Source organism: Bacillus rossius, chromosome 2 (assembly GCF_032445375.1).
Source record: "Bacillus rossius redtenbacheri isolate Brsri chromosome 2, Brsri_v3, whole genome shotgun sequence".
In the NCBI taxonomy this organism is placed as follows: Eukaryota; Metazoa; Arthropoda; class Insecta; order Phasmatodea; family Bacillidae; genus Bacillus; species Bacillus rossius.
In genome coordinates, this window is record NC_086331.1 from 2372164 (window position 1) to 2391521 (window position 19358).

The window sequence follows — 19358 nt, forward strand, 5'->3', positions numbered from 1 at the left end:
CCGAGATAGTCACCAATCTTATAGTTTTTATATGAAGACGATGTACATATCAAATTGGAAGTTTATCTCTAATGCAGGATGAAAGCTATCTTCTTTAACTAGTGGTTCCAGAGCTTTGCTAACCAGACATGATTCAATATTAGTAGGGATGGGGCGAATCCTGATTTCCTCGAATCCGAATCCTAACTCGAATCCTCGACTGGAATGCCGAATCTCGAACCCAAACCCGAATCTTTTAATAGATTATGTCCACATATCTAATGTAAGTGAGATGTATTCTGCTTGCACTAAAAGTCCCTTGACTTTATCACATGTAGATTGGTACATTTCTGGTATAAGTGTATATAAAGACAACAATTTTTTCTTGAGAAATTTCAGTTTTAGTACAGATTAGCGGTTAGGTTTTTTTCTATAAATAAGCTAGAGGTCTGCGAGCCTAAGAATTTTACTTCAAGCCGAGCTCGAGCTTTTGTGGTACAGTTACACTTTTGGGAAATTATTTTTATCTTAAACTTAATATCATGTTTAAATAAAGTATTAAAATGAAGTGGGCTTATTAATTTTGGGTAACTATTTACAGAGTGTGTTTACTTTTGCACTGCTAGAATAAAAATAAAATGTTTTTTCATTGAATCTTACCTGTTTCCATTGGTTCATTAGTAACTGATATCATCCAACTAACATAACCAAGTATATGTTTGTGTAAATGTAACATATCTTTGGAAAAATTTCACCCTTGTCAATTTTTCTGGAGTCCTTACTGAGCTTCAACAAACTTAGCACCAAAAATCATGTTGTTTGAAAAGTACATTCACATTGTTTCAACATTTCCACTTTTCAGCACAATAATTCTGAGAGAGATTGTCACAGAGTATTTACATTCTGTTCTTTAATCTATCATTCAGAACAATAATTTGTTCTGCACGTTCAGGAGTTAAATTAGCTCTACGATTGGAGATAGTGTTTCCAGCAAAAGAGAAGCGTCTCTCGCTGGCAACCTGCTTGGCTGGAATGCTTTAGTAAAATTGCTTAACCTCAAAATTAGTGTCATAAATATCTGTAACTGGTCATTAAAGTTTAATCAATTGAAAGTAATAAAAATAAAAACATTTTACTTCATTCAATTTACACTTGCAAAAAAAACATACACACAATAAACCTACATGGAAATTAAAGTCTTTTTCAATATCCTGAAGTCTGAAATATGTTTACTCATGTCATTAAATGTAGAGCTGTATTGAAGAAGCCGATTTTGCCAATATTTAGTTGAATTGGCATTTCTGCCGACTTCTGATACAGTACGCTCGTTAATTTTCGGCCGATATTATTGAAAAACGAAAGAGACTGCCATAACCTAAAAATCCACGAGTACCATTTTCACTTTTCGTAGTAGTACTGCATTCTTTCAGATCGCATTATTTCTTAGCAACATGTGCGAACCGTACATATCAAAGTTTAACATCCTTTTTTTTTTTTAACAATGTTCTTTAATTTAATATGTCATAAATAAATAATACTTTACTATCACGGTAAATATACATCTCAGTTGTTACGATAACTATAGTGCAAATATGGTAGCTATCATGCTTCTGTAGTAATTATGGTATTCTACAAAGAATCTTTTGTCCTTTTCATGGTAATTATCTTAAAATAACTATTGGGTTTGTACTGTAGTTATGGTACTCATCCGTATTTCTTCGTATGTTGTTGTTCATTTGTCTTTTCTTCATATTTACGTGTGCCATTATTTGAGACAAGAAGTTTCAGAAAAAATTTAACGGACATTATATCACACATTTAATGGCGTAAATGACGAGACCTCGGGCAATTTAAACGCTTTATACGGAAAAACCTACCATGCGGGACCTCGTAAGCGAGTTTTACTGTATTTTTTCCCCGTAAATAGTAAAAACCGAATCCTTTGACGAATCCTATATCAGACCCGCCGAACCTTCGAATCCCTAGGATTCGGCGGATTCGGCGGATATTGGATTCGGTCGCCCCATCCCTAAATATTAGTGAGACATAGGTCCAAGAGTTGGGCCGAAGGTTGAGTTTGATTAAGCTGAATTAAACCTCTTGCTGATACAAAGTTGATTAATGATCTGGCTTTCGACTTAATATTTGAATGAACTATATTTTGGGTATGTAATTGAGGCCAGTCAATGCCTGGAACATTAAAATCACCAATTATTAATAAAGAGACATCAGAATTCACAAACTTATCTTCAAGGGCTTCAAAGTATGAAGTGTAAGCTGAAGGAGTTGTTTGAGGGGGAATATAGATATTCCCAATGATTAAAGGTTTATCATGTGTTTTTATATTTATCCAGACAGCTTCTATTCCTGGATAGTCATATTCATGCGTAGATGTTACATTTTTGAATTTATGTTTATTAACAGCAGTCAGGACACCACCACCTCTACTCTTCAAAGTTAATACAGGGTCCCTATCAGATCTGTAAATAAGGTAATTATTGTTGAAATAATGAGAATTCAGACTATTATCAGTGAACCAAGTTTCAGTTAGACATACTAAATCATTATCACTACGCGAGATGTTTTCAAAAAATTCAATTGCTTTGGTCCTCAAGCCTCTTACATTCTGATAAAATAAAATAAACTCCTCATTTTTAAGTTTCACACTGAACTAGTGAGAAGCCCCTCCAGGCGCTAAGGCAGAAGTAGGAGCAGATGTAGGCTTAGAAATAGCAGTAGAATTTGTTGCGATGTTGCAGGTAGAGGTGTTTAGTTCCTCGGTAGTGGATGAGTTGCTCAAGATTTGTTCAGGGTGTAATTTACCATAGAAGGGGCTTATTAGGCAGCCGCTAGGCCAAAACACAATGTTATTAATTCGACTGAAGTCCTCTTCTAAAACCTGAACATGGAAGGAGGCATATGAATTGAATTTAGTTTTCATCTTCGTTACTTTAATATGATCTAAGTTCAGTTCACTTGAAATGTATTCTACAATTTCTTGTTCTTGTACACTTGGGTCGAAACGAGTCACAAACAGAGCTTTCATTCTTTTGGGTGCTGGTTTGGGTAACATTTTAAGTGTGGAAATGTTACGAATCCCAATTTTCATAGGAGTTTTCTTCATTTCCGTTGAACGTTTAATGTCACTGGTATCTCTTGTGTTGGACTTGCGCCTGTGTTCCACTAACGTGAATGGTGTACTGTCGACACGTTCTTTGTCATCGTGTCTCATGACGCATCGGGATTCCTGCTGACTGGTAAGTAGGTCACGCGGCTGGCTGCGGTTTACCGTGTCCCGTTGAGAAATTACACGTTCCGCTGTCTTGTGAGTGGAAGAATTCTTAATTACTTGACTATAAGTTGCATTATGGTCTTTACCTGATGATAAATGTTCCTTTATTTGTATCATTTCTTGCTTAATTTTGACAGTTTCTTCTCTGGAATCAAGGAGTAGCGTTTTTAACACGAGGTTCTCACTTTTTAGTTCATCAACTTTGACACTTAGAGAATTCACTAGATTATATAGAGCTTCCATATTTATTTGATCTGACTTTAATGGTTCGATACGCAGCTCGTACATAGGTTTATCACATGATCCCGTCGCATTAGTAGGAGTTTTTTTCGTGGGTGATCGAAACATACTCGGATGAGTTAGATCGTGATTAGAAGTACACGGATCATTTAGGGTTGAGGGGAACCCCAAGAAGTCAGACTGATTAAGTAGCGAATTATTAATACTGATTTTATCACAAAACAACAGGTATTCACGGAGCGGAGTGTATGTGTAAAGTGTAGTGAGATGCATACAAACTAAGTGAATACTTACTTGACCAAGACAGAAGAACATCAGGAGGGCAAGAAGAGGTGCAGATACTGAGAAGACTAACAAATGCTTCTTCGCTGTTGATTTCAGTAATCCTTCTTTCAGCAAGAATGTCACCAGTCCAAAAGATGCTGGCACCTGAAAAAAATTTTTTTTTTATGTTTTTAGCCAAGTAATGCAAGAAAAAGCACTCTAATTATAATTTTCTTCATCCCCTGCAATGCCATGAATTCACAAAGGTCAATCATTTAAAAAATTTCAAAAATATTAACCTTAACCCCAGGAGTTTGGCTGAGGGTGGGGGTGGTTGGGGGGGGGGGGGATGGGGGGAGGGGGAGGAGAGAACTTCCTGAAATAAAGTCAAGAAAATTGTTAACGCTCATGTCATTCAATGCTCACTGTCTTAAGTTTCACACAGAGTGACAAGTTAAATAACATCACAGAGTAGCCCAATTCGTAATCAAGCGTAAACAAAGTTAAATAGCAGTGATTGGCTTGTAATTAGCAAGGGTCGAAACAATTAGCATCTTATTATAGATGTTTTTTTTGCTAATTTACACTTTAGTTGCTTATATAAAATTATAAATACTTTTTCACTTTTCACGTCACACACAAATAACAAAACGTATAATGTTGCCAAAGACGCCCATAACGAGTTGGTAAAAAACAGTGATAAAACTCTGGAAGGTATCGGGACCGCGATTTTAACTGCAACTACGACTCGAAAAGATTGAATGTCATAGAATCCACTGCATCTGCTTGTATTTTGATAGCGTGCCATTTATTTTACATCTCTGGCTATAGGTAATGTGTAAGGCCACTAAACAAGAGACAGAACCAAAGTCGAAACATAAAAAACGTGTAGGAAAAACATATTTTTATTTGTTCCAGGCAATGAGATTTATTAAACTTTATGAAGTACATATCTGTAATCAAGATTTGACAGAGTTAGATGAATTTTGTAATATATATAAATATTACCGTATTTTTTCCTAAAATGGCTAACAAAATATTACACTGTAAAAACCTACTTAATTACGGCGGGTTGAGTAAAGATAACGTTTTGCACAAATGAGGTATGTATCGTATTATTAAAAACTTTTCTCTTCATTCCAAATATTTTATCTGAATAGCAAAAAATGGTATCATATCTTTTTTAATTAATACAGTTGTCCCTCGATAATCCGACACTTTTTAATCCGACGTACTCGGTAGTTCGACGCGCGTGGCCGGCAGACTTACCACAGTTTTTTGTTGTAGAAACAATACAAGCCTGCAGCGACATGATTCAAGAAAATGCATCTCAGTGTGGTAGTTTTTCTAAGAGAAAATACATTCGTGCATCAAAATATGAGGAACTTGAAGTACTTTTCAAGGAATGGTTTGTGTGTGCAAGGTCCATGAATGTAGCCAGAGACAAAGTGTGACTTGAAAAAAGCAGAATACACAAATTTTCCACTGACCTTGAGCAACATGATGGCTACAAAGACTATCATCTCGACATCTGCGTGTGCAGTAGTAGCTGCAGCACCCAGGGCCACGCCGTCAGCTGCACAAATTAGCAGAGCGTGTCAGTTACAAGCATATGGACGTCGCACCTCTTACATCAGCATCAACATTGCTCTTGCCCTTAGAACAAATAACTACAGTAGCCAATCACTATTCTCAAAATCAGAAAAAAAAATGACAATAAAAAAATTAAATCATGACTCACTCACAGACTTATCTAAATATTTAAGGTTAAATTTAACATGATGTACACAAATCCACAATTCAAAATCTTTTTTTTGTAAAAAAAAAACTTTTGAATTAAGTGAATTATATAAAAATGCCATATTTATGTCAAAGACAAGAGCATCCAAGTTAAATTTCATAACAAAAAATAATATAACTTTAAATTTTGTGCTACAAAATCACAACAAATCAAAGCACTAAATGTAAACACATTAAAGCATCCACCATCCTATAAAAAATTTTATCTGAACAGTACCTGCACATTAAATTAGTGAAATAATTACCCATTAATTTTTTTTATATTTCATAAAGAAGAATAAATATTTATATGCAGATAAATTTATGTTGAACTTTTCTGAACAGAAATTTACTAATAATCTTCTTCAACCAAGATTGCACAAAAATAATTCAGCTTGTACACAACAGCAGCTACCACAGCCACACTTCATGTGATTAGCTACACAGAGTGCCAACACACTTCCTTAAAATATAATTGTTACAATAATTTATATTAATATGAGTTGGTAAACTAACAAACACACACATTAATTAAATATAATATTTTGGGGTCCTATTTCCTTAAAATAATAAGATAAATAACATTCATAAATAATAACCACAAATTTTTTAAAACTGAAAACTTGAACAAAGTTACAATCAAGTGACTTCTAACATGACATAATAAAATAGGAACCAACAAAAGTTATCACACCCAAGGGCAATGCCCTTCCCACTTATTAAATGGTTTATGTAATGATTTATTATGTTGTTTTATCAAGTTCAGTACATTGGTTATCATTTATATAACAGCTTTTTATCCCTCTTAAGAAGTATTCCTATGTTTGCTATACAATTTAAAATCATAATTTCATGCTATGCAAGTTATTCTGACCATATGTCTACTTTATAGTGAATAAGCCCCTAGGCCTTGTTTTTACTGTCTGGTTGTGAATTAATGTTTTTCTATACTTTCATGTATTTTTGAAGGATTGCACGGGCACATGCGTAGCGTGTACTTGAGCTGGCCGCAGTATGAAGTAAGTTTGTCGCAGAGGAACTGCAGTGGCAGCTGCCAGTAGTACACCTGCAGGGAAACAAATGTAGCCCTCATGATACACACAGCAATGACTATATTATTGATCTGTTCTGTGGCCCTCGCATTTTGACTGCAGGCCAGATTGATGACAGGGTTCCCACTCTTTCATTGCAGCCCATCAGTCTTATCTGTTGTGATGAAAGATAAGTTGCAATACCAATTTCTAGTCACACATTTCAGCAAACATGCAAAAGAAAAGGTCAAACCTACAAAAGTTTCTTGCACAATTTGCACTATAATCATTTTCGTCACCACTGCATAGCTATACACTACTGCCAGCCCAAACAATGTAATAAATTTTTTGTATCAAACTTAGAAATATACAGTATTGATTGTGATCATGCGGAAGGCTATAGAAATTTGACTGTGCTTCAATTAATACAATTTTGTTTATACAACTTAAATTTATTTAATGTAAGGAAAATTCAAATATTGATTAACATTTGGCTTATAAATTTATAACCTAAGTAACATACATTCTGTTTTAAGACATCAAGGCTTAAACATTGTATCAGAAATTAACGACAGCAAATGTATTTGTTGTTTTTTACTCATATATTGTTTATTTTTCCAGTGTTATCTAGGTTTTCAAGACACCTATTCAATTCCCTGAGTTTTCCCTGCTTGTAGGAACCCTGGATATATTAACAGGGCTTAATGATTCAGTTGATTGTGTAGTGTGAAGATGGCAGTGAAGTAACTAGAAAAGCTGCAGGACCATGAAAGAAGTGCTCTCATGCCTGGCAGTCGGTCTTGAGGGAGAAAGCAAGTAAACTCACCGAGAGAATAATTTGGTTTGTTAGGTGTTGCGTTCTCAGGGCGATGAGTTCTGTGTCAGTAGAGTTTAAAGCCACCAGCTAGGAATTTTGGAGTAGGAGCAAATTAAGAGTTTACAGTGGGTTCCATGTGTGCAAAGCAGCACAAAAGTTTGAAAGTGTCACTTTCCTCCTTGTGTAAACTTGTGTTCCTAAAACAGCAATATATTTTAAAACAACATTCCTTGAATGTAACTCTAGCTGTAACTATATCTATTAGTTTGACACTAAACAGTAAAAAAATGTGTAAAATGCAGCGCACTAGATGATTACTTTCATTGTCCTACAGCAGTAATACATTTGTAAAATATGACATCACACATAACTGCCTGTGTGACTACTAATATGTTTTGATGGTGGCGATAGCAAACTTTGGTGCAGCATCTCTCTGACACGGAGATCATCAGAGACAATGATGGCTGAAGAGATGAGAAGGCAGCATTTACAAAATGAGTATGTGGGGAAAACCCAACAACACACAGCCATGTCCACCACATTTTCACTTGTTTTTACCCATACGGGAATCAAACCCGGATCATATTTGTGGGAGGTGAGTAAAAGACACACACCCACACTTTTCGAGTATGCACCAATGTCTGCATGTAAGGTTATGCATATTAAACATAATTCACTAGGAAATATTGCTTATAGAATGAGTTAGAGAAAATTTCCTCACCCTCTATGCATGAAGTTTTTATGATGGGTTCAATTGCTCTAAAAAATTAAAACACGATGAAACAGCCAAAGCTTTTGAATTCCACATGTAATGCTTGCTCGTGTGTATGGCCAGTATTTTATTTCAAGGAAAAATATGATTATTGTAACTTTGCTTGTCAGTGTAGTGTTTGATGACTACCGAGGCCTCTCTGTGGAGTGATTGCCAACGTGGCTTTATTCCACACACTCTAGCATAATCAACCTTATTAGCTGAGCTGTCGAGTTGGTTTCCGAGTGGTTCGGAGCCCACTCACCTGACTGGGCCACCAAACAGGATGCAGAGCTCGGATGGTTATGTGCTATTTCAAAAATATTTTAACAATTATAGAAGAGATCTGACTGGTTTGCATTTAAAACCTATTATACTTTTCTAGGGTAGTTTCATTTCAAGGTCGAATTTTTATACAAAGTTTTTGCGAAACATTGTTGCGAAACTATTTCTGAAGCTAAAAGGTTGTGGACGGGGCAGGCCATATTCCCTTAAGCATGCTCCACGTGGCGTGCAGCTCAGGTTGAACACCGCCATGCTGCAGGGATAGGCGGGTCACGGCAGTAGGAACCTGACTGTGCCTGACGCCATCCCACTTGCTGGCATATAGTAAGGGTGTATTTGAACAGAGGACAAAATAACAGGTTTTGAGTTTATTGTTGTGCACCGTGCAAAGGTCTATATTCGCAAAAAAATGGTGTTATTTCAAGAACATATTATTTTAATGACCTGGGTAAATCAGTCTTGTTAAACAGTGTTATATGAGTATTGTTTAGCTGTGTAACTAAATATTTTTTTCTGGTATCATTCTTTTCATGCTTCAGTTCAACAGATCATTATTTGTCACGAATTGTTACAAGTTCAACCAAGAATGTGCTTGTTCAAAAAAAATTCAAACAAATTCCATGCATGGAATAATGTTTTTATTTTCACATTGCAGTAATATGGTTATAATGTAAAGAAAATTCTTTACAGTGACGTAAATCCATGCAATTCCATTTTTTTTCTTGCAGTATGTGTATGTAGCCTGTTGACAGAATCTGTTGCACTACAAGTCAATGATAAGGTGATATTTGCTAAACTACAATATCTGTCTATTCGAATGCTGACTCACATCTGAGCTATACATAATATAAAGTTAAACTAAAACCTAATTTATCATAATCCATCCTAGCTTTGATATTTATTTATGGTATATTTCAACAGTGAGTAACATTAACATATACAGTAGAACCCTGATTTTACATTACCGCTTTTTACGTTTTCTCGTTATTTGCACCATTTTTTTGGGACCGTTTAACCTCATTGGATGCAATGCAATTAATTCCCGTTTATTACAACAAGCCCATAACCTACTTCCCGCTATTTACGCTGTTTGTTTTTGCTATGCCCTACATAAATTCGATATTCCCGGGTTTGTCATGAACGTCTTACCTTTGAAGATATCACTTTTGTATGAAATACAAAATCCTAACTGCTGTTGGGAACACTAGCGCTATATCTCGTCGATGTTTTGAAGTTCTCTTCTATTAAAAACGGTAAAAACAGGCTGCCAACACTGGTATAATCATGGACTTCACGAGAACGTTAGTACGTGACGCTAGCGCTATAGTTTATAGAAATCCCTACTGTTAATCAATAACTTATACATTCAGGATTTCCGGCATGTATCTTTGTCAAGTCTGTTATTGACAACGTGGTCGGCAGTATCATGAAAGGAAAAACGTTTTTTACCCCTTTAATTACTGTGTTTTTAACAAGATGGCAATAGGTAAGAAATGTAAAACATTATCGATTGACAAAAAACATAAGTTTTTAAAGTGCGTGGACGAACATGTCGGTACTCGTGTTTCACTCGCTGAGAGGTTAGGCATCCCGATTTCAACACTGAACACAATTGTGAAAAATTGCGACATGATAGAAGAAAGTGCATCGCAGTGTGGTAGTTTTTCGAAGAAGCGAAAATACGTTCGTGCATCGAAATACAAGGAACTTGAAGTACTTTTGAAGGAATGGTTTGCTGGTGCAAGGGCCTCAAATGTACCAATAAACAGTGTTTTGTTAAGAGAAAAGGCACTATTTATAGCAACACAGCTAGGAATATTAGATGAGTTTCGTGCATCCAATGGTTGGATTGACCGTTTCAAACAAAGACATAACCTTGAGTATGTGGTGAAAGTAGAAGTGTAGACTCTACAACTGTAGAAGTGTGGAAACAAGAGCAGTTACCCAATTAAATACAAGGGTATGCACCGAAAGACATTTTTAATGCGGATGAAAAAGGCCTGTTTTATTCTCTACTCCCAGACAAAACACTGTGTTTGAAAGGGGAGCAGTGTCATTATGGAAAACTTAGTAAACAAAGGCTCACTGTTTTGCTAATGAGCAATTCAGATGGCAGTGAGAAACTTCAGCCATTGGTGATAGGGAAGGCACAAAAACCAAGGTGTTTTAAAAACATAACTTTGCCAACAAAATATTTGGCAAATCAAAAGTCCTGGATGACGTCAAAAATCTTCGAACAGCAAATGCGTGCTCTGGATGCATCAATGGGTGTTAATGGAAGAAAAATTTTGCTGTTTCTTGACCAGTGCCCAGCTCACCCTCAAAACTTGAATTTAAGGAATGTACAGCTTGTTTTTTTCCCTGCGAACTGCACCAGTGAGCTTCAACCTTTGGACTTGGGCATCATTCATGCCTTCAAGTTAAAATACAGGAAAAGGATTGTCCAAAAAATGTTGAATCTCTTGGATGCTGGCAAAAATCCACAAGAAAAAAAGATCAATATTCTAGATGCAGTGCATGAAATTGCCTATGCATGGAAACAAGTTGCATCAACAACAATTTCAAATTGTTTCAGGAAGTCAGGTTTCCCAAGCTCTGGAACAGTGTCTACAAATGAGGACAGTGAACCAGGCAGCAGCATAGAGGAAGAAGACTGGAAGAATATTCAAACAGGCAGTTTGGTCAGCGACTTTGTCAATATTGACAGTCATGTGCAGAAGTACAACCGATTGATGAAATTGTCAGTTCGCACATGAGGGAACAATTGTAATTTCTTTTTTGTAATTTATACATACTTAATTGCTTTTACTGAAATTAATTTTAAACCTCTTTCATAACCTATATTGTAGTAATTGTAAACTGGAATTTAATATAGTATGTAGTTGTTACTTTACCTTGTGTGTGTGTAGGTAGACTGTATGAGTTGTTGCTTTTTTTTACAAATAAAAATTAAACTTTTGCATTAGTAAACTTTTATTACTATCTGTATTATTTATATTAATATTCTAAGCCTATGCATGTCTAATGTTAGTATGAATTGCTAGTTAAAGTAAGGAAGTATGTGCATAGACTGTGCCAATTTTTACCCTCTACAGAATATATATAGTATGGGACTTAAGTGTTAATATAATAACCCTTTTTAGTTATGTGTCAGACACTCATAATGAGTAATTATGTGTATACCAGAGTACACTGTGTTTAGGTCTTATAATATAACAGTTCTTCGGGCAAAAAAAAGAATTTTACACATTTCCCTTATTTTACACTTTCCCGCATTTTACAACATTATCATACACCCCCTTGAATAGTGTATCAATAATTATTCATATCCTGAGGAGTATTTTTAAGAGAGTAAAATTTTGTTTGTTCATGTTTATTTAGAAAATTGTCTTCCCTCTCTCTATGCAGTTTTATCCCTTACGATATGCTACGAGTCTGGATATGTTTGCCAAAGATGTTTCACTACTATTTACATGTACTGAGTTACACGCGCTGTTTTATTTAGTCAAAACATGAGCTAAACAGGTGTTATTCACACAAGTTATAGTTAGAAATATGCTACTCTATAATAATGGGTTCATCAGTGCCTGAGCTCATGTGCCGAGCCAGGTGGCCCAGTACACACGCTCACCCCCGAGTGAGTGCATGTGGCGGCCTGTCGCAGCTGAGCGTGCAGGAGATGCAGATGCGGAACAGGCGAGACCAGGAGGCGCAGGAACCAGCTGCAGATGATGCAGCCAACAGCTGAGCGAGCAGCTAGACCAACGGCAGGTACGCTCGCTGCACCTGTGGATGGCACATGGGCCCAGGGGGGATGCATCAAGTACGGCTCCATTTACAAACATTCATTTGCAAACTTTGAGAGTAGTCATGTCTGAGAACACGTAATAGCATTAAAAGTGTGGCAATTTTCATTTAAGGATTTCAAGTTATCACATAGCTAAAGAGGCTTCAGAGAGCTTAACATAAAAATTTGTTTTCAAGCATCATCCTTCTAAAAACTTATTTAGGGGGACCGCCAGGCTGCATGTCTCGAGGGTATTGTATATCAAACCCCACCCCTCCCTTAACAAATGACATAGAAAATAGACTAACCACAATTATTCCTAAGCTCCCCTTCACAAATCCTGGCTACATCCATACAATTGCTGCATTTTCTTTTCTACTGATAGCAACTGACCAATGATGCTTTAGTGTCTGGTTTAGAGACTACATTCCCTGTTGAAGATATGGAAGTGCAGGTTGTCAGGCAGTCTCAGTAGAAGCAGACATGACTGTATTGGACACAGTCATAACGGCATGAGAAAAGAGCCTGGCCGTGTCACTCAAAATTGGCGTCCCCAAATGGTTTGCTACTGGCCAGTAACCTCAGCATCGTCAGTGGAAAAAGAACTGCAGGAATACTATATTAGCAAGCTAGAAACCAGTTTACATTAGTTGTTTGCTTAAGCAATAAGCTTTTATATAATTTATATAATTTTATATAATTTATTTTTATAAATTGAAAAGAAGACATACACTTATAAATTTATAATTTAAAATAAAGGTGTCCACCTTATTTTAACATGCATGATATTAATCTATTGTTTGTCACTCTGGGTATTTCAAGAACCTGGATGGTACTCATCATAAAAACACAGAAAGCAAAAAAGTTACACGGCATCTAGCATAGTGTGTAAATAAATAGCTTGTTCAGTTACAAGGGTATTTTTTTTTTATGTTTCTGTGTGGAAATACAAATTTTATTCACATTCATAAAAACTGTGAATACACAATAAAATTTAATCAAATCTTTTAATACTGGTATAGGTAATTTAGTAATAAGCCCCATTTAGGAATTTACAATTTTATAATGTAGGGTAAAATATGGTAGACAAATTTAGTTTTGAATATGATTTTTTATGTGTAAGTTTTCTTTTCAATTTGGTAAAAATAAAACTAACAATTCTTTTTCTATCCTACACAGGTCCTAAATTTTCCAGTCAGTGTGGTTTAGTGATTGTATTATCAAAGGTGTAAAATTACACTTGCTTTGAATATCTAAGTCTACCATGATAATATGTGTTTTTTCAGTCTGTAGTGTAAACCTGAATAATATAACTGCTAAGAATTTTACTTCGAACAAAACATTCCAACTCCAGTCCACACAAATGGAGTCAGTCAGAAAAACCCATTGTGCAAGACATGCAGTGTAATTTATAGTATACATACTTAAAAATAGGTATCTAATACTGTTTCATTAACTGTAGACCTGTGCGTATATTCAAATTTTTAAAAATAAACACAAACAGTTTATTATTCGTATTCAATTTGATTTTGAATACTAACACTTTGAAAAAACAAATATTCAGTCAGTACGAATACGACTATTCGAGATCTAGAAAGTCTGAAAAATTTTCTGGATCTCTGGAAATATCTTATATCGGGCGGGTACAAAATTTCTATAGATTTTCATAATGTTTTAGTTATTTATGCGGAATTTTTTTTTGCTACACCTAGCCATGGATATTTTGTAAAAAGATTAGTAAAGTAAAGCTAGATTTAAGACTGTTATTGGGAACCATTACTAACACCAACATTATCGGCTAAAGTATTTTACGGGACAGAGAAGTCGTTAAAAATACATTAGAATGACAGCATACTGATACGGATAAATACAGGTCTATAAAAATCAAAACAATGTGTATGTGTTAGTGTTGACAGTTTCAGAGACGACATGCCAGCTCCATGATTAGTTTCGATCAGAATGCCACGGCGAAGAGAAAAGACTTGAAGAGATCTCGTGGAAAAATCTGGTCACATACTCACAGCACAGACTCCTAAAGCCTAACAATGTTTTTCTGGTGGATAATACACAGTGAAAAATTATCGGATGGACGCATGCACACGCGCAGTGACAGCTCAGGAAATTATCTTTTCCTCACACTAAGCTGTTCGGGGGGGACTCATGAGAGTTCTAGGTGCAAATACATTTGAATATTCATTTAATACTTCAATAGTAAACAATTTTAATAAGTTGTTTACATAAAATAAACCAAAAATAACCCTGCTTTATTTTTTTAATCATTGAAATTTTTTTACAAGTTATAATGCAATTTCTAACACTATATGTCAAATTAATGTTTGCGAACTAATTTTGATAAAATGAGATCTAGGAAATGGATTTTAAATTTTACCTAATCAGTTTTGCATGCAAATAAATTTACACAAACAAAAGTAAGCTGTGTACACTTCAGAAAACAGCATTATCACTAACCTAAAAGAAAACGTACTGGGTAGTAGCGTTACCGTGGATGCACTGTCAGGCTCAGGCAGCAGTAAACGTCTGTTGGTCCTCTGTCTGTCGTGACATCAATGCTGGCTGGTCCACCTATCGTGACGGGGAAGAAGTCGACGATCATGGGACGACTAAAAACACTGGAACAGTTGGGCTATGGACAAAAGTGAACACAACAGATGTAACAATGCAAAAACCAATAGTCCCTATAAATATACCGGCATGTTAACACAGTAGTAGTTAACTTGCGATAACTAACCTATGATAATATAATTTATTTTAACTTCAAAACTATACAAATTAATGCAAATAAAGTGCCACATTTAAGTGGAAATTAGCTGCAAAAGTGATTTTAACAGTTTATGTAACTGCTACAAATAATCAAAGTGAGTCTTAATGATTAAGAGCATTAGTAAGTATGAGACGATTTGGTCAATATTATGAGAATAAGGGTGTTTCTATAAATAATTTGCAGATAGAAAAAATGAATGAAATTACTTGTTTTAAACCAGTATTGCACATACAGCAAAATTTACATAATACTTGTTTGTAAAATTAAGTACTTTTTATTATGTAAGTAAATCTCCAACTGTTCCTGATCTGATTTTCCAAGGGAACTTCTTTTTCCAGCTCAAAATTTTTCAGAACAAAAATTCTCTCTCATGCAGCTCTCGTAAAAAAGGAACTCTCAGTTATGATAGGGGTAGAGTAAATTAAAGTACCAGAAAAGTTATCTGTTCCGAAAACAGAATTTCAGACTATAACCAAAAAATAATTAAATTGGAAGAAAAATAATTAAAATGCAAGAAAAATAATTAGAATTTCGTATAGCATGATTTCAGCACATAGTCCTGTACGTTTCTTTTTATGAAGTTAAAGCTTCCCTACAACTTCAACGGACCAAAAAACATTAGTTGCTTGTTATAATTACTTGTATAATACACTGAAATCAAAAAAATTGCACGAGTTGATATTTTACGGTCAGTACTTCATTGATTGTTGGCAAAATATATGACATAAGCATAAATACTATCTGACAAAATATGTAATTTACTAATAAGTTTTAATAATGAACTAAATAGACATTAACAGTAATATTATAGCCTACCTGCAGTACAACAAAATCATATTTGGAGCAGAATGTAAGTGTCTGCCAGTATTCAAAAAATATTTAATAATAATTAATAACTTCTTTAATCATTCATTACCAATAGATACACCAAGCAAAACTCACTCATAAAGAATTTATATGTAAAAATGTAACACGTATGAAGTTAAGAAGATTTGAGAAATTTAAATTTGTCTTCTGCAACACATGCAACATAGCACATACATCCTGTTTATATTTAACAAATAATATGCAATATCAGTTGGATCAACAAATATTCAGGATCCATACATATTTTTCTAGTTTTCGTTTTACTGTAGATTGCATCATTTTTCTAGGACTTCTGTGAAGTGAGAAAAAAAAATTCATTGTAATGTTTAAGTGATTTGAATAAAAAACTGAATTCGCAGAAGCCTAGCAGAAAGAAATACTCCAGTTGGTTTAATAGTAGCACTTTAGCCTAGCTGTGGGATTGGGCAACGACATCTCGATTTAGTGCCTGTAAAGTACTGGTGCAGTTGGAAGGTGGCCAATGAAAATTTTTTTTTATGTTGCTGGCAATTTACCAACACACAAAGCAGAACACAGATCAATTAAGAGAACTTTTGTAGGTTTTTTTTTTACACAAGGGTGAGATGCAAAACACGAAAGACATTCTTGATTAATACTGCATTGTACCTGTGTGATAACATTCTTGAAGAAACACTGTTTTGAGTATTTTAGGTTTACCTTCACATCAATCACTCTTATTTTGATTGCCTTATAGTCCTAACCAACCAGTAATTCTAACCAACCTTGACCATAAGAGCTATATTAAAAAAAGTTTAAATAAAAATAACTTACTCTCTGTAGGCATTAAAAATGCTGTTGATGTGGAAAGGACTCAATCTGTGATGGTTCTGTTTTTTACAGTGACAGCTTGTATTATTTATTTTCGTTAAAGAGTGCCCACAATAAAATATTGCATCAATATATAGTTGAAAAGTTATAGTAACTATTAAAAATGCATCAAAAAAAACCAAATACATACTTTAATGAAAACTGACAAGTGAAATGTCATTGACTAAGAAACAAAAATTTTAATTCCTTTATTTATTAAACATACTGAATTAACAGTAAAGCAGTGGGGGAAAAAAAAGTCAACAACTTAAAAACATAACTCCCACTTGTAATAAAGATACCAAACTATTTACAGTAGAACCTCATTTTTACATATTTCAAGGGACCAGGAAAAAAATATGTAAAAACCGGGAAAACGCAAAATGAGGGAAATGTTCAAATTTTATTTTTATCATCTCACTATATGGGAAACAATAAGAAAATATATAAAACACTAAATAATATGTCAGACGGTTACGTTTTTATATATTAACTAGAACTTCACTATCTCACATAATTAAAATTACAAATATATCAATATCGCCGTTCTTCATTATTGCCGAAAGTTAAACATGAAATTTGCTGTTCTTGTGTAAGAGATAAGAATGTTGAAGCATCTTGATATAGCCACTTGGTGCTGAAATTTTGTAACACAATTGATTTTTGAACTTTGTATTTAATTACATGTTAAAGTTTTATTAATTTCAGATTTTTTGAGAAATAATACTATAAAAAGATAGCTACCACCATCAATATACTAATTGTTTACGTTGAGGAATAGAAGTTAAATTGCCATTGCATTGTTTGGATATTCATTGCAGCCATTTGACTTTTCAGAATGTTTCTAATGTGTTAAAATGAACATCGCCAAATATGCACGAAGACGCCATATTTATATGAAACTCGTACGTTGCTTAACACGTATTTTAATAATGGAACAGTAATACGGTCTTTTGTGTATTTAAAATGTGAGTTTTCACCTTTATTTTCATGCATAATACATTTAAGATTAAAGGGGAACGCTAAGAAAAGTACTTATTGATTTTCATTTTTATGTCACCATACGTTTGGTTCATGGCCGTATGGTGTACAATAGCACGTGGCACAAAAAAAAGTAAGTTGTTTACAATGGCGAACGAAGCTGTGGTGACCATACACTCATGCAGTAACGCTTAATAATTAAACTTCACGCTATTCATTTTGAGAATTTATTTGTTTTCTCTAAATTTTCCGATGGTTTGCCACGAAATACAGCACTAATTTTACGTAAACAGTGGGAAATGCTTTTGCACAAGGCGGGAAAAGAATGCATTATTAGTATAGGGAAATTGACAGTGCATGTAAAAAAATACGTTAATCGCGGGAATTCATATATTGCGGGTACGTAAAAATGAGGTTCTACTGTACTTCGGAACCCTGATAAAAACCTTATTAATTAAAGAAACATGTTCAAACCTACCACAAATACAAATTTATTCAAAAGCTGTGTTCATAAGCCCATGATAGCACCTGATCTCAGTGCTCCAAACACCCGTTTTCACATTGTTCACCTCGCAATTTTAGTTTCTTAAAAAATTATTTTCATACAAAAATAGTAACATAACAATATTTTATTGTTTTAACTAAAGTTTACCAAAAACTGCACAAACTAGGAAAACATCTGATTTATTATAAACAACTCGTTCTGGCAATCGTCTTTCGCACAAGAAGCACTAAACAAATTTATTTCCAAATATGAACTGAAATGTAAAACATGATTTTGAAAGAACCTCTTACATAAACACATTTATTGCAAGAGCACAATTAAACAAATTACACAAACTATAATGAAATTTTGTAATGAGCATTGGGCCATACATTTAAAAATCTGCCACTGTAAAAATAAAATAAAAGCTTCACTTCACATATTAGTTGTTCTTTTGTTACTTGTTCTCAGTACTCAACATTATTTTTAGTAAGTTGTTACCATTGTAATAAAATTACAACATACAATTAACCATCAACAATAAAAAAAAAATCAAGATAAATATTGCTTAATATCTTTAACTGAACATAGCAAAATCTTCCACAGTTAAATCAAAAAAAGTCAGGAGACTACCAAGTTTTATCGCATAATTATCGCACACACACACTCTTAACACCGTTATTTTAGGGCATCAAAATTTAGAGAAAAATAATTTTCGCATAATCATTGCATGATGTTCTTGGTCCCGCTGATAGATTCCAAGCGTTTTGTGCAAGTAGTTTTCCAGTATAAAATTACGTGTTTTAAATTTGAAATCTAATATTCTTTAGATTATGACAGCTTACTTATTTAATTAACAGAAATACAAAGTTGTCTGATGCGTAAATTTTCTTTTAAAGACAATTTCAAACACTATAACTTTGTCTGTCTGTCTACGTCCTGCTATGTACAGCTTATAAAAATATAGCCAGCTCTAGTTGGCCTCAATTATGTTTGGTTAAGTCGATTCCTGTACAGAGCATGCACACGTAGTCGAATATCCATAGCTCGCCGATTGTATGCAATGTGTGTGCTGTGTCTAGTGCTGAGTTAACTACACTTGATAGCCCCCACTCTTTTGTGGAAAATATGTACTACAGCGATAGTAATATGTTAGCTCCGACTCACCTTCAGGTTATTGTTTAAATTATT

General features: G+C 34.4%; 1 protein-coding gene across 2 annotated transcripts in view; it reads right to left on the minus strand.

Annotated features, from left to right (window-relative positions):
* Positions 1–19358, minus strand: part of LOC134529027 (uncharacterized) — a 50352-nt gene that overhangs the window by 25291 nt on the left and 5703 nt on the right. For both annotated transcript variants that reach the window (XM_063362710.1, XM_063362711.1), the window contains exons 2-5: positions 14727–14869; positions 12070–12224; positions 5266–5351; positions 3806–3940 (exon numbers count right to left, since the gene is read on the minus strand). In XM_063362710.1, the coding sequence (XP_063218780.1) occupies positions 3806–3940; positions 5266–5351; positions 12070–12224; positions 14727–14839 (489 nt within the window). In that variant the 5' untranslated portion in view covers positions 14840–14869. The remainder of the gene's footprint in view (positions 1–3805; positions 3941–5265; positions 5352–12069; positions 12225–14726; positions 14870–19358) is intronic.